Source organism: Bubalus bubalis, chromosome 19, assembly GCF_019923935.1.
Source record: "Bubalus bubalis isolate 160015118507 breed Murrah chromosome 19, NDDB_SH_1, whole genome shotgun sequence".
Taxonomy (NCBI): Eukaryota; Metazoa; Chordata; class Mammalia; order Artiodactyla; family Bovidae; genus Bubalus; species Bubalus bubalis.
The window spans coordinates 14,415,379-14,429,096 of record NC_059175.1 but is presented as its reverse complement, the minus strand read 5'-3'; the positions used below and the strand labels follow the sequence as shown (position 1 = coordinate 14,429,096).

At 36.8% G+C, this 13,718-nt stretch overlaps 1 protein-coding gene across 6 annotated transcripts in view; it reads left to right on the top strand.

Moving 5' to 3' along the window:
* Nucleotides 1-13,718, top strand: part of CWC27 (CWC27 spliceosome associated cyclophilin) — a 250,746-nt gene that overhangs the window by 50,010 nt on the left and 187,018 nt on the right. For 5 of the 6 annotated variants that reach the window (XM_045163649.1, XM_006074131.4, XM_045163650.1 and 2 more), the window contains 2 exons: nucleotides 19-52; nucleotides 3,437-3,594. In XM_045163649.1, coding sequence (XP_045019584.1) covers nucleotides 19-52; nucleotides 3,437-3,594 — 192 coding nt within the window. Of the gene's footprint in view, nucleotides 1-18; nucleotides 53-3,436; nucleotides 3,595-10,142; nucleotides 12,198-13,718 lie in introns of those variants that run through there. The other variant, XM_044932480.2, reaches the window with a different exon arrangement.

The window sequence follows — 13,718 nt, the reverse complement described above, 5'->3', positions numbered from 1 at the left end:
TTTTCTTATTTTTTGTAGTGAGAAAGGGGATGCAGCAGAAGATTCAGATGATGTGAGTTTTAATTTTAGTATAAATATAGTTGAACAGTATATAGAAAATTCAAAATCTTTACAAATGATTATTTTTCCTAAAAGGTACTATATATTATCTTTTATAAATATATAAAAATTTGAAAAATTTTTGAAAGATTTGGAAAATAAATTATGTATTTCAGTATTGGAATTTTCTTCATAGTAAATTTATGTATTTGTTTTCCTATAAAATCAGAATCTTATATATGAATTTCTAGCCTGTTTTTTTCTCCATCTCACATAGTGTTACATGAATACTCAAAATTTAGATGTCATTGATTTTGTTTTATTATGAGAAGCTTAAATGTTGATGTGTAACATCCTATATGATATATGGGGAATGCTTGAATCAGTCATTTATGGTAGTTTCCTTCTTCATACAAACATTTCAGAACATTCTCTCTTAAAACTGTCTTGACGTCTTTGCATTACTTGTACTGGCTATTAGAGCTGATAAGGCAAGATTTCCTTTATGTGTAAGAGATCAAGTTTTTCAAGTCATTCATTTGCCACTTGATATAAAAACTCATTGATCTGTGCATTGTACAGAAGGAAACACATAACTGTCCATGCAAGAACACAGCTTCATCTATTATCATATTCAAAAGACAGCATTTTCTCTGTGTGTAATGGAGAAAGAATGACTGTCTAACCTGGTCAAGAGAACCTTCTGGGAAGAGATGATGCTGTGTTGTGTCTTATAGGAGAATTAGGAGTTAACTAGTTCGAGAAAGAAACTGGTAAAGGGTGGGATCACTCTAGCTTAGAGAACAGCATATGTTAACACATAGTGACTGGAGAAGGCAATGGCACCCCACTCCAATACTCTTGCCTGGAAAATCCCGTGGACGGAGGAGCCTGGTGGGCTGCAGTCCATGGGGTTGCTAAGAGTCGGGCCTGACTGAGCGACTTCACTTTCACTTTGCACTTTCATGCACTGGAAAAGGCAATGGCACCCCACTCCAGTACTCTTGCCTGGAGAATCCCAGGGATGGGGGAGCCTGGTGGACTACCATCTGTGGGGTCGCACAGAGTTGGACATGACTGAAGCGACTTAGCAGCAGCAGCAACACATAGTAACTAGGAGAGAGTATATCTTATTTAGGAAGTACACTAAGGTTAAAGTTTGAGAAGGAACCTCACTGTGAGGAGAGCAGGAGGGAAGAGGGTTAGAGGGAGCCACATCTATAAAAGGCTCTGAAGTAGGAGAGAGTTTGTTGTGTTTCAGGAGCTGAAAATGGACCAAAGTGACCAGAACTTAGTGACAGGAAGGAGAATGGTGAGGTTGGAGAGGTGGAGAGAAGTCAAAGAGTAGAGAGCTTCATAGACTATGGTGAGGAGTTTAAATTTCATTCTAAAAATGATGAGAAACAGTTGAAGGGCATTAGTTAAAAAGATGAGTGCTGTGGTCAACTTTGCATTTTAGGAAGATCCGTGTTGGCAAAGTTAGAGGGGAAAAATTAGAAGAAATAGGCAGGACTCATTGAGAACTGTCAGGGAGCTATGTTGAGAGGAGAAATAAAGAAAGAAAGTGAAGTTGCTCAGTCGTGTCCGACTCTTTGCGATCCTATGGACTGCAGCCTGCCATGGTCCTCCATCTGTGGGATTTTCCAAGCAAGAGTACTGGACTGGGTTACCATTTCCTTCTCCAGAGCATCTTCCTGACCCAGGGATCAGGAACCTGGGTCTCCCGCATTGTAGGCAGACACTTTACCATCTGAACCACCAGAGAAGTCCTGTTGAGAGGAGAGCTGATAGAAAATCACAGCTGTGAGATGGGAGACAGACAGACTTGAAAGAGGTCTAAGAGGTGACTTATTCTCAGGGAGACAACCATAAGCTTTCTGATTTGGTCAGCTTGTTAGATGGGTACAAAAGACAAATGGGGAGAATGATGAAAAATAATGTGCTTAATAATGTACATTTTGTGATTCAGATAACTTGGAGACATCTGTGTAACGTTAATATGGATCTGGAAGGTAGGACCAAGGCCTGATGTAAAATTATCCGTACGTTCTTATGGTCTTGGCAGGGGTAAGGTCACCTAAGGATAGTGTGTGATCTTTAACCTGTTTAGTGTCCCAAGATCCTTTGCAGTCACTAAAATGGTGGACCTCTGACCCAGGAAACACTGCATCCACAAACAAAATTTTACTAATTTGCATGGCATTTTTTTCTGTCTCCTGAGGACCATGCATGGAAGACCTGGGTCAATGGTTATGAAATTTTAAAGCTAAAGAAAGTCTTAAACATCTCACTGAAAACACTCACAATTTCTATCTACAGAGATTAGAAACAATCCACATTTTATAGCCTGAGAACCACTGCCCTAGGGTCCACAGGCTTCAAGTTAAGAATCCTGCCTCACCAAGACTCACCTGGTCAGAGAATCACAAGAGAAAAAGATCAACTTGGGTAGTTTCTTCCTTCTTCTCTACCCTCTTCCCTCCTTCTCTCTTCCTTTTTCTCTCCACTTCTCTCTCTGTTAATCCAGGGAGCTATTCTGCAAGTTGTCAATTTAGCAATAAGCACAACAGTCCAGAGTTTTAGCTCTTATGGAGCCTTTCCTTTGATCATTGGAGACAATAATCATATAAATAATTAAAATATATAGTATGTCAAATGAGTTATAAATGTTTTGAGGAAAAACAGGGAAGGGGAATAGAGACCACAGTGGGTGAGCGTGTTTCTGCCATTTTATTAGGGTGATCAAGAGAAGGAGCACTGAGAGGGTAAATTTGACCAGAGACCTGAAGAAGATGAAAGAGTGAGCAACGCAGATTCATAAAATAAGAGTTGCAGGTTGGAAGGAAGAGCAACTCCAGAGTTGGCTATGTTGCTGGCCTGGAATTGTAGGAGATTATGTCAAGGAGCTACAGATTGTATAGTGTCTTGGTAGAGTTGGGGACTCATTGCAGGGTTTTGAGAGAGGAGTGATTGCTATGTCTTAATTTGTAGGAGGAAATATCAGCTTCTTTACCTCCACCTCTTTTACTTGCATTAATACGTGGTTGAGGTCAGTATGCTAGCCAACTGCCTCCAGAAGCCACCTTGCCTCCTGGGGAAGAACAAGAATGTACAACAGATCAACAGAAAAGTTGGGGTGATCCAGCAGGAGCACAGTCAGCTGCACAGACGGACTGGTTGTGGATTGAGCAGCAACCCTTGCTGGGCTATGGTATACTTAGAGCAGACCCCAGCGGGTATTCCCACCTGTAGCAGATTCTTCGAGCCCTTACTAGTTCAAAATGAAACAAACAAAAAAAACTGGCCTAAAATGCAGTGAGGAGAGTCTGAGACAGACCTCTGGAAGCGAAAGGAGAAATTGGAATGCCCAGTAAATACTACATTTCACTTTTTACAGGATGGAGAATATGAAGGTGCAGAGCATGATGAATATGTTGATGGTGATGAGAAGAACCAGATGAGAGAAAGAATTGCAAAAAAGTTAAAAAAGGACACAAGTGAGAATGTTAAGAGAGCTGGAGAGGGTGAAGTGGAGAAGAAACCAGTTAGCCGCAGGTGAGTCAAGCAGTTGAAATATCAGAGTTTCTGTCTTTTATACTTCATTTAAAATTAAGATTGAGTCCTCTATTCAACTTACTTTCTAAAATGTTGTTTTCATAGTGTTTGATATATATACCAGTTGTCCTAAATTATCCCACTCAGGCCGAAAAGAAAATAGACCAATTTTATTTACATCAATGGTCTTAAGAGTCAAATTCTGCTTTATTTCTCTTTGACCTCTTCTTTAAAAGCCTCTAAGTTTTTTCTTTTTATATTTGAGGTAAGCAAAATATTAGCTATATGTGAAAGACTGCATTTGTTTAAAACAAACAAGATAAGTTAAGTCATTATACAAAACAAAAAAATGTCCTCAGATTTAGGGGAGTGAAATTTGTCAAAAATGACTAAGAAGGGTGTGGCCCTGAAAATACTCTTAATATTTTTTCAAGTCTGATTTATACTGTCTGCCCCTCCTAACCTTGATGGTATCATAAAATAAATCTCAGCACATGTCTCATTTTAAAGATTTGTTAAATTTTGTGACTCAACATTTTATTCTCCTGAAATTCAGCTTAATTGAAAAGCTCTCCTTTATAATTCTGTTATTACAACTTTGTTACACATATAAAATAATATAGCTTTAAAAAATGGTAGTGTTTGTTTTCTTTGAATGACCTACAGTTGGGGGTAAGATAGGTGTAACTCCCTATAAACAACATTGTTTTATTCTATTATGTTTCTCAACGTCACACAGAAAAACTACAAATAAAAAACATTTTCATATTATCATCACTTAGATCTCTAAATTTTTTCTTTATGTAACCAGAAAAGTACTTGCCCAGAAATTTCCACTGATAGTATAACCTTTTGCATTCAGAAATGGTACTTAGAAGTCTTTAAATATCTTTTTCTGGCAAAATTCACCTGATGCTCAAATAATCATTGTTGAATAATTTAATATAGTTGATTAACTTTGGGCCACTATTGGATGAAGATTTTAGTGATCATATATATGCTTATATAAGGCCCGTGGAGTTGACGGGCCTCTTATCAGCTCAAACTTTTAGTTGGATGATCATGAATATAATCAAGAATACTTTATTTCTCTCTCTTATTCAGGAGATGCATTTCCTGATTTTTCAGTTCCTTTCAGTCCAGTCACTCAGTCAGTTCCAACTCTTTGCAACCCCATAGCCTGCAGCACAATAGACTTCCCTGTCCATCACCAACTCCTGGAGCTTGCTCAAATTCATGTCCGTTGAGTCAGTGATGCCATCCAACTATCTCATCCTCTGTCATCCCCTTTTCCTCTTGCCTTCAGTCTTTTCCTAGCAGCAGGGTCTTTTCCAGTGAGTCAGTTCTTCACATCAGGTAGCCTAAGTACTGGAGCTTCAACTTCAGTATCAGTCCTTCCAATGAATATCCAGGACCTATTTCCTTTAGGACTGACTGGTTTGATTTCCTTGAAGTCCAAGAGACTCTCAAGAGTCTTTTGCAATACCACAGTTCAAAACCATCAGTTCTCTGATGCTCAGCTTTCTTTATGATCCAGCTCTCATATCCAGCATGACTACTGGAAAAACCATACCTTTGACTAGACGGACCTTTGTTGGCAAAGTAATGTCTCTGCTTTTTAATATGCTGTCTAGATTGGTCATAGCTTTTCTTCCAAGGAGTAAGCGTCTTTTAATTTCATGACTGCAGTCACCATCTGCAGTGATTTTGGAGCCCAAGAAAAGAAAGTCTGTCACTGTTTCCATTCTTTCCCCATCTATTTGCCTTGAAGTGATGGGACAAGATGCCATGATCTTTGTTTTTTGAATGTTGAGATTTAAGCCAGCTTTTTCACTCTCCTCTTTCAGTTTCATCACGAGATTCTTTAGTTCCTCTTCGCTTTCTGCCATAAGGTTGGTGTCATCTCCATATCTGAGGGTATTGATATTTCTCCCAGCAGTCTTGATTCCAGCTTGTGCTTCATCCAGCCCAGCATTTCTCATGATGTACTCTGCATATAAGTTAAATAAGCAGGGTGACAATATACAGCCTTGAGGTACTCGTTTCCCAATTTGGAACCAGTCCTTTCTTCCATGTCTGGTTCTAACTGTTGCTTCTTGATCTGCATACAGATTTCTCAGGAGGCAGGTAAGGTGCTCTGGTACTCATATCTGTTTAAGAATTTTCCACAGTTTATTTTGATCCACAGTCAAAGGCTTTAGCATAGCTAATGATGCAAAAGTAGATGTTTTTTCTGGAACTCTCTTGCTTTTTCTGTGATCCAGCAGATGTTGGCAATTTGATCTCTGGTTCCTCTGCCTTTTCTAAATCCAGCTTGAACATCTGGAAGTTCTCAGTTCACATACTATTGAAGCCTAGCTTGGAGAACTTTGAGCATTACTTTGCTAGTGTGTGAGATGAGTGTAGTTGTGCAGAAGTTTGAACATTAATTGCATTGCCTTTCTTTGGGATTGGAATGAAAACTGACCTTTTCCAGTCTTGTGGCCACTACTGAGTTTTCCAAATTTGCTGGCATATTTAGTACAGCACTCTCACAGCATCATCTTTTAGGATTGAAATAGATCAACTGGAATTCCATCACCTCCACTACCTATTTTCATAGTGATGCTTCCTAAGGCTCTCTTGACTTGGCATTCCAGGATGTCTGACTCTAGGTGAGTGATCACACTATTGTGATTATCTGGGTCATGAAGATCTTTTTTGTATAGTTCTTCTGTGTATTCTTGCCACCTCTTAATATCTTCTGCTTCTGTTAGGTCCATCCCATTTCTGTCCTTTATTGCACCCATCTTTGCATGAAATGTTCCCTTGGTATCTCTAATTTTCTTGAAGAGATCTCTAGTCTTTCCCATTCTGTTGTTTTTCTTTATTTCTTTGCATTGATCACTTAGGAAGGCTGTCTTATCTCTCCTTGCTGTTCATTGGAACTCTGCATTCACATGGGTGTATCTTTCTTTTTCTCTTTTGCCTTTCGCTTCTCTTCTCAGCTATTTGTAAGGCCTTCTCAGACAACTTTGCCTTTTTGCATTTCTTTTTCTTAAGGAGGCTTTGATCACAGCCTCCTATACAGTGTTATGAACCTCCATCCATAGTTCTTCAGGCACTCTGTTGATCAGATCTAATCCCTTGAATCTATTTCTCACTTCCACTGTATAATCATAAGGGATTTGATTAATGTCATACCTGAATGGCCTAGTGGTTTTCCCTACTTTCTTCAATTTAAGTTTGAATTTTGCAGTTTAAGTCTGATTTCTAAAAGATTAGCTTTCTAATGTTACAAAAAATACATTGAGTTTTTAATAGATGAACCAAATATTTGTCATGTTTAAGTGCTTTTTAAGTCCTCAACTCTGTTTTGTTGGCCTTAATACAATTTTAAATACTTATATACCCTATAATTAATATAACTTAAAGTTTAACTAAGTTGAATTTTCTGTAAGAATAAATAAAACTTACTTGGTAAAACTTGCCATAGTAAGTACAAAACATCTATTTATAACTATTCTTCTCTTCCCCCAAGTTTTCAGTATTCACATCCTGCTTTGTCCCTCCTTTATCCTGTGTCTCCTACCCTACAAAGAGAAATGAAAGAAAAATAAGGAGGTCAGGACAAAGTACAGAATTTCAGAGAGAAAATACAGTTTTTCTCTCTTGTCTAGAAACATCCATGATTGTCTCATGACCACTTATTTTGAGGGGAAGAAAATTTCAAAATCATTAGCGGTTTTGGTCAGCTAAACCAGCTTCACTATAGTTTGTCTCAAGTTAATTGTATGTTAAAAGAGAAGGAAACTTCTAAGAGTCTTTAAAAATTGTAATGTGGTTTAAAAAAAGGATAATTGTATTTATTAATAAAAGAAAATCCCTGCTCAGCCTAAGTTAAATTATAATGGGTATAAGATAGTTGCCAGCCCTGTAGGATGTCAATGTGAAATCATTATCTATTCAAAAAGCAATTCTTTTAGTATATACAAACTTTTCACCTGCATGTGTTTGAAGTACTCGATTATCCTTCAGTCGTTTTCTGATTTGAGCAGTATGATCAAGGACTAGACTAGCCTTGATCAACTTTTTATGCTAGAGCCATTCAAAGTGTGATTTTACTGAAAATTTGTGGTAAAGAAACATCTGGAATCTGTTAAAGCTGTTTATCACTTTGGATGGTAAACCTACAAGCAGACTTCTTGAGTACTTAATATTTAAGCTGAGGAATGATATTTCACAATATAATTTTTAGCAGATTTACAGAGTGGAATATTTTCCTAATTGTTCTGTTGAAAAATACTTAGGGGTTCAAGAGGGGAAAAAAATCCAAAGCTCTTATTACCTTCTCTCCTTTCTTTTCTTTCATGTACTCATTCTGACTTGAGGATCTCTGTCTCTTGCTTCCTTCCTTTTCTCGGTGTATAGTCTCTTTCTTAACCAGTCCACTTCCTCTAAGCCTCTGCCTTGACTACTGAATGCTGCTGTGCAGAACCACACAGCCAGGGACAAGTCCAGCCTCAGCTGTGCCTCCAGTGCATCTTCATTACCCAGCCGCTGGTGCTCCCCTTCAACCTCAGGTTCACTCTCTCTCATCAGATCACCTGGCTTTCTGCTCTATGAAACAGGAGTACCTTCTTCAACTCATATTCTTTTCCCTGTTTATTCAGATCAGTTCTTATCTCCTCCTCTTCTACTGTTAAGGTAGGAATCCCTCTACCCATTGAAAATGATTCCATCCTCTTTCCTTTGTTTTTAGTTTTCTCTCTCACTCTTGCCTTTCTTCAACTTGTGGATAGACTTAAGGAGTGAAAAAAAGAAAACCACTAATTTTATTCCCTGTCCCCACCACCTTAGTTCCCATTTATTTCTAAATACACATCATTCAGCTTTTCCTTCATCACTCTCCTGAAACTGCTCTCCCTAAGGCCATGTATTTGATACATCTAGTGACTACTTTCCAGTTTTTGTTTTTCCTAGTGTCTGTTGTGGAATTTGGCATTTTTTTGCTTTTTCCCTCTTAAAAACCATCCTCCTCACGAACTTGCCACTTAAATTGTGTTTCACTTGGGATCTTTATAGAAATGCCAAGTTTCAAGCCCCACCTCACACTTTTTAAATCAGAATCTGCATTTTAGTAGAGTGATTGTATATTCAGGTTTGAGAAGCACTCCTCTGGAAGAGTAATTTTTACCACCAGTGCCACTGGACTAGTTCAAGTTTGTATCATCTTAGCTCCAAGGTCAGCAATTCCCGACTCCCCAGGGTGTTTCCCAGGGTATTCCTATAGCATCTATTTCTTCTTTGTGTGGCCTTATACTGTAATTTTCTTGAAGGCAGAGATTATGTCCATTTATATGTGGTCAAATAGCATAAGGACACAAATATTTATGTAAATGAATGAACAATAGAAAGGAATGAATCCTTCATTGACAAATCATTTCTGTAGATCTTGTAAGTGACTTACTTGTATTTATCACAAGAGATTTATCACATGAGATTTATTGGTTTGCCTTCTATCCATTGCCTAGAGTGAATTCCTTCAGAGATCTTCTTCTTTATCTTTAGGTCCTCTGAGTCTTATGTAATAAGTGTATGGTAATTAATTAGTCATTAAAGTTTGTGTAATGAGTGGGTGAATAAATGAATGAATGCATTTGTGATTCATTAGGGGAGTGGTTTTCACCTCCTGACTCCACATTAGATTCACTGGAAAAATGTTAAAAAGAAAAACTATTGATAGCCAGATCCCACTCCAAGCGATTCTGAATGATTTAGTCTGAAGTGAAGTCTAAGCATATCCTTTTTTAACATTTTAACTTTCAATTTAAATATAATATACATACAGAATTTATCTGTATGAACTATATTTCACAGTGCACATATTGCTGAATGTTTACAAACCAAATACACCCCTATACCCATCACCCAGTTCAAGAAACAAAATTGCCATTACCCACAGTTCTCCCTCTTGCCGTTTTCTGGTTATTTCTTCCTTTATTCCCTAACAGTAACTACTTTTCTAACTTCTGAGAATATAACATTAATTTAGGGCAATAATACTTTGTAAAATCTGTCCATATATTCTAGTGTGCAGTTAGGGTTAAGAACTGTAATCCCCACCAAGCACTAGACTTTAAAAAAAAAAAAAAATGTTGCATCACCTCCAAGTCTTTTTTGCAGTCTGACAGAGACAAAATATTAATATCAATGGAACTCAATTTAATCTCTGAAAAAGTAAAAGGGTCAGTATAGTGGGAAGTCATTTTAGAAGAAACAGAATGATACTGAGTTTTCCTAATGTTTTTTAAGATGTGTGCTGTTAAAAACCCAAATCAGTATCTCAATCTTTTCCATATATTTGAATCACCTGAGGACAATCGCCCCCCCCCCCCACTCCCCACCCCGCCTCGATCAAGACAATCAAAATGTTTGGACCATGAGAAGTTTTAGAAAGCACAGGTTATTCTAATGTGCACTCAAGATTAACTGAAAGGCATTGCAGCCTGTCTTTTGCGAAGTCCTGTTTTAAAATTTTTTCTCAAGTATCCTTTTGTTGCCTGTAGGTGGAGCTCAGCTGCCGCAAGTTAATCATATAAACCAAGTTGAGTTGTCTGCTCTACTTCTTTTTTTGCATATGTGTATAGATTTATAATAAATGGCTAAACAGTAAAATCAGATGTAACAAGCAGACTGGATAGTCAGAAATCAATGGTTTGTTGTGCTGATTACAGTCATCATGGAAATCCTTTCTTTTATTGTGTAATTTCTATCATCTCTAATTTTATTGTGATTACTCTTACTTCTATATTATTTTCATCAAATTAAAATATAAATGAAAGAAATCTTGACACATACCCTGAAATCGCCATTATTAGTTTCTGTAGTAGTTGTTCAAGGTTAACTGGAGTAATGTTAGTTTTGGTGTTTGCAGAGGTTCTCGTTTGGTCAGCTGTGTTATGTCACATTAAGTCAACTGTGGCACTATTCCTTTTGTATAAAAACAGTTCTCTTATTTGGTAAAGTCAAGTTAATTTGTGTTCTATTCATAAGCTGTGTTAGGTTGACTGAATATGAACTATCTTATCTGATAGTATCAAAAATTTAGATATAAATATCTAAATTGAGTTTGAAAACTAATGAGTTGAACTTTAAATTATGAAACAAGGGATAATACAGTCAGAAATACCTCCTTTGGCCTGGGTGAACACCCAAATAAGCTGTTGCTAATTTTAGCCTTACACAGTAAGTCTCCTTTTGTTGAATTTGAAATATGTGACCACATTTTCTTATGGCACTTTGAATACTTTTATTTCCTCAATATTTCTGGCCTTCTGAAAAATATTAATATGTTTTCCCTGAGCTTTAGGGAAGTTTTTGAGTCTTAATATACTTTGTATTCTGTTTTCTCTGACTTTATGATCAAACTTGAGGAAGTACATAGCTGTCTTCAGTACATAAGTTTACTTTAGTGAATTCAAAAAGATAGTGTCATATTTAAATTTCAAAAATTTAAAAGATAATGCACATTTAAAAATGATAGTACAGAATTTAAAAGATAATACAGTAACAAAGATTGAAATCCAGAGACATTCTAACCATCCTATGTAAATCATTAAAACCATGATCTCTAAGAAGTCCCCCTGCTGATCTCAGAACTTTTGCAAGCAAGGAATGAAATTAACCAGTTAGAGCATTTCTTCTTCTTTTCACCTTCTATTGCCCCAAGATATTGTACTGAAGCAGAGAGTAAAAAAAGAAAAGAAAGAAATGTAAGATATACTGGATAAGTGGTCTCTGAAAATTTGCAAGTGTTATTTCTTTGGTACGGAGTAGTAGTGGTTTAAATACTGTATTTTCAGAAAATATTTGGGTTTAACATCAGATGTTAAGTTTTGGAGCACTCTGGTAGCAGCTAGTTTGCATACTAACTTTTACTAGAACTTGACTTTTCTTTTTTATATGTTCTTTCTTAATCTATCCTTCTATTCTCTTATTGTCAGTTACTGTGCAAGAACTGCTATATGCCAGACAGTGCCAGGCCCCAGGAACATGAAAACAAAGGAGAAATGGTTTCTGCCCACAAATGTTCACAACTGTAGCATAAGAGTGAGAATTATAAACAGTTAATTACAATTCAGTATGGCATGTGTTCTAATGGAAGTGCATGTGAAATATTATAGATGTTAAGTAGGCAATGTATATTTCAGGAAAAGTTTAAAATACCAGGATTAAAAAGGATTGAATATATAATTGCCTTTTTTGTAGATCAAGAATGGTCAAATACAGCAATCTCATAAGTTCCACCCAAATGCTAGTAAGATAGGCCATTTTTTGGAACCACTTTCTAAAAGAAATAACATTTTAGCATTGTCAAATCATCTAAATTAGTGTTGTATAATCTCCTTATGTGAACTAGATGGTTTATCATATTGTCTTTACCTGTTATTTTTTAAATTATGAAATAGTTATAAACTATACCATCATTTGACTTTTCTGGTGAGCTTCCAGTTTTCTTCTTTTTGGGTATTTATAGCAAGAATTTGGATAAAACTGTTTCTTGGGCAGTTTGAAATAAAATACCACTTTAAAAATGCCCAGATAGCTTATTGATAACCTTAATCCATATCCAAGGAATCACTTTCAAAATAAAACCAAAAAAGTCCTTGAACTTCACTTATACACTTCAGAAATACAACCACCCTGCTGTTTTTACAGTTAGGTTTTGTATGACAGAAAGAAAACAGGGAAATGTACATATGGGGGGAGATTCTCCTGTTAAAATAGAGAATAAGTAATTGCATCTCTTTAGAATGTATTGATTTGTATTACCCTTGAGAGTTACATTCTATTGATCTTGTGGTATCAATTGTGTATAGGCAGTGGAATTATACATTTGAAATGTAGCATTGAGATTATGTGCGGGAAAACATTCTTTTAAGTTATCCAGCATTTGAGGAAATGTTCAGTGTAGTCACACTGAAGAATTTTTAAACATTCATTGCTTTCCTACCTTCCTTATCAGGACTTTGTGAATTCACCTGTAAATGAAGTTGGCAAGAGTAGTTTGGTTAAATACAGAAGAGAATAGCCACCCAAGATGCCAAGTTCTTGTTTAGCACAAAGTTAAAAGCATATGCAGTTACACAAGGACTTGAGGAAGATATATGATTATTAATGATTTTATTCACTCTGACTTCAGCCTTTCTCTCTGTTCCCCTCTCTAACCATTCAGGGTGTGTTATCCACTTTCAGATATCACTTAGCTTTAATACTTTGAGTTCCTCTTTAGTCCAGGCACTGTGCTTGGTCCCAGGATGCTCAGATGAGAAAGGCTCAGCCCCTTCTCAAGCTGCTTAGTTTCTAGAAAAGGGAGACAGTTAGATAAGCCAATAAGAGCTGTGAAGTTTTCACAGCCAGAGATTTTTTCTCTTATTCCACATGTGTTTATTGTTCTACGGTGTGGCCAGGCAATAAATTTTGCCAACTCAGTTTATTTCTCTAATTTAATCCTGAGAACAAAGCTGTGAGTAACATTATGATTCTTATTTTACAAAGAAAAAAAAAAAATTGTACTTGAAGAGGTTAAGTGACTTGTGGCCAAAAAGTGGCAAAACCTGTACCTGAACCTGCAGTGGTTTGATACCTTTATGGAGCCTGGAGAGGGGTTGGCTAGGGTTGACTCATGTGTGTCCAGCTGAAGTGTGCCTCATGTGGTATGTTTCTGGCAAAGTGGCAATATCGTTTTAGGAATATGTATTACTCTGTATAAATGTAGGGAGTGGATTAGAGGAAGGAGACTGAAGCAGAAAGGCAAATTAGTGGATTTTTACATTAGTGCAAGGGAAAGGTAGTAAGAGGCTAATTAAGATAGTATCTGTGAGGATAGATACAAGAGACATTAAGGAGGTAATAGATTGGATGTAGGAGACTTGGAGGAAAAAGATATATTTCAGATGATTGTTTTCTGGCTTGGATAATTGGCTAAGTAGTGTGATAAGAATTGAGACAGGAACCCTGGATGTTCCTATTGTTTCTCTCCTATTAGTCCTTTCTGTTATACATTGATGTCTCAACACACAAACATACTACTGAATTGTTTCTTATTTAATTGCTCCCCCTGGTGGCTCAGACGGTAAAGA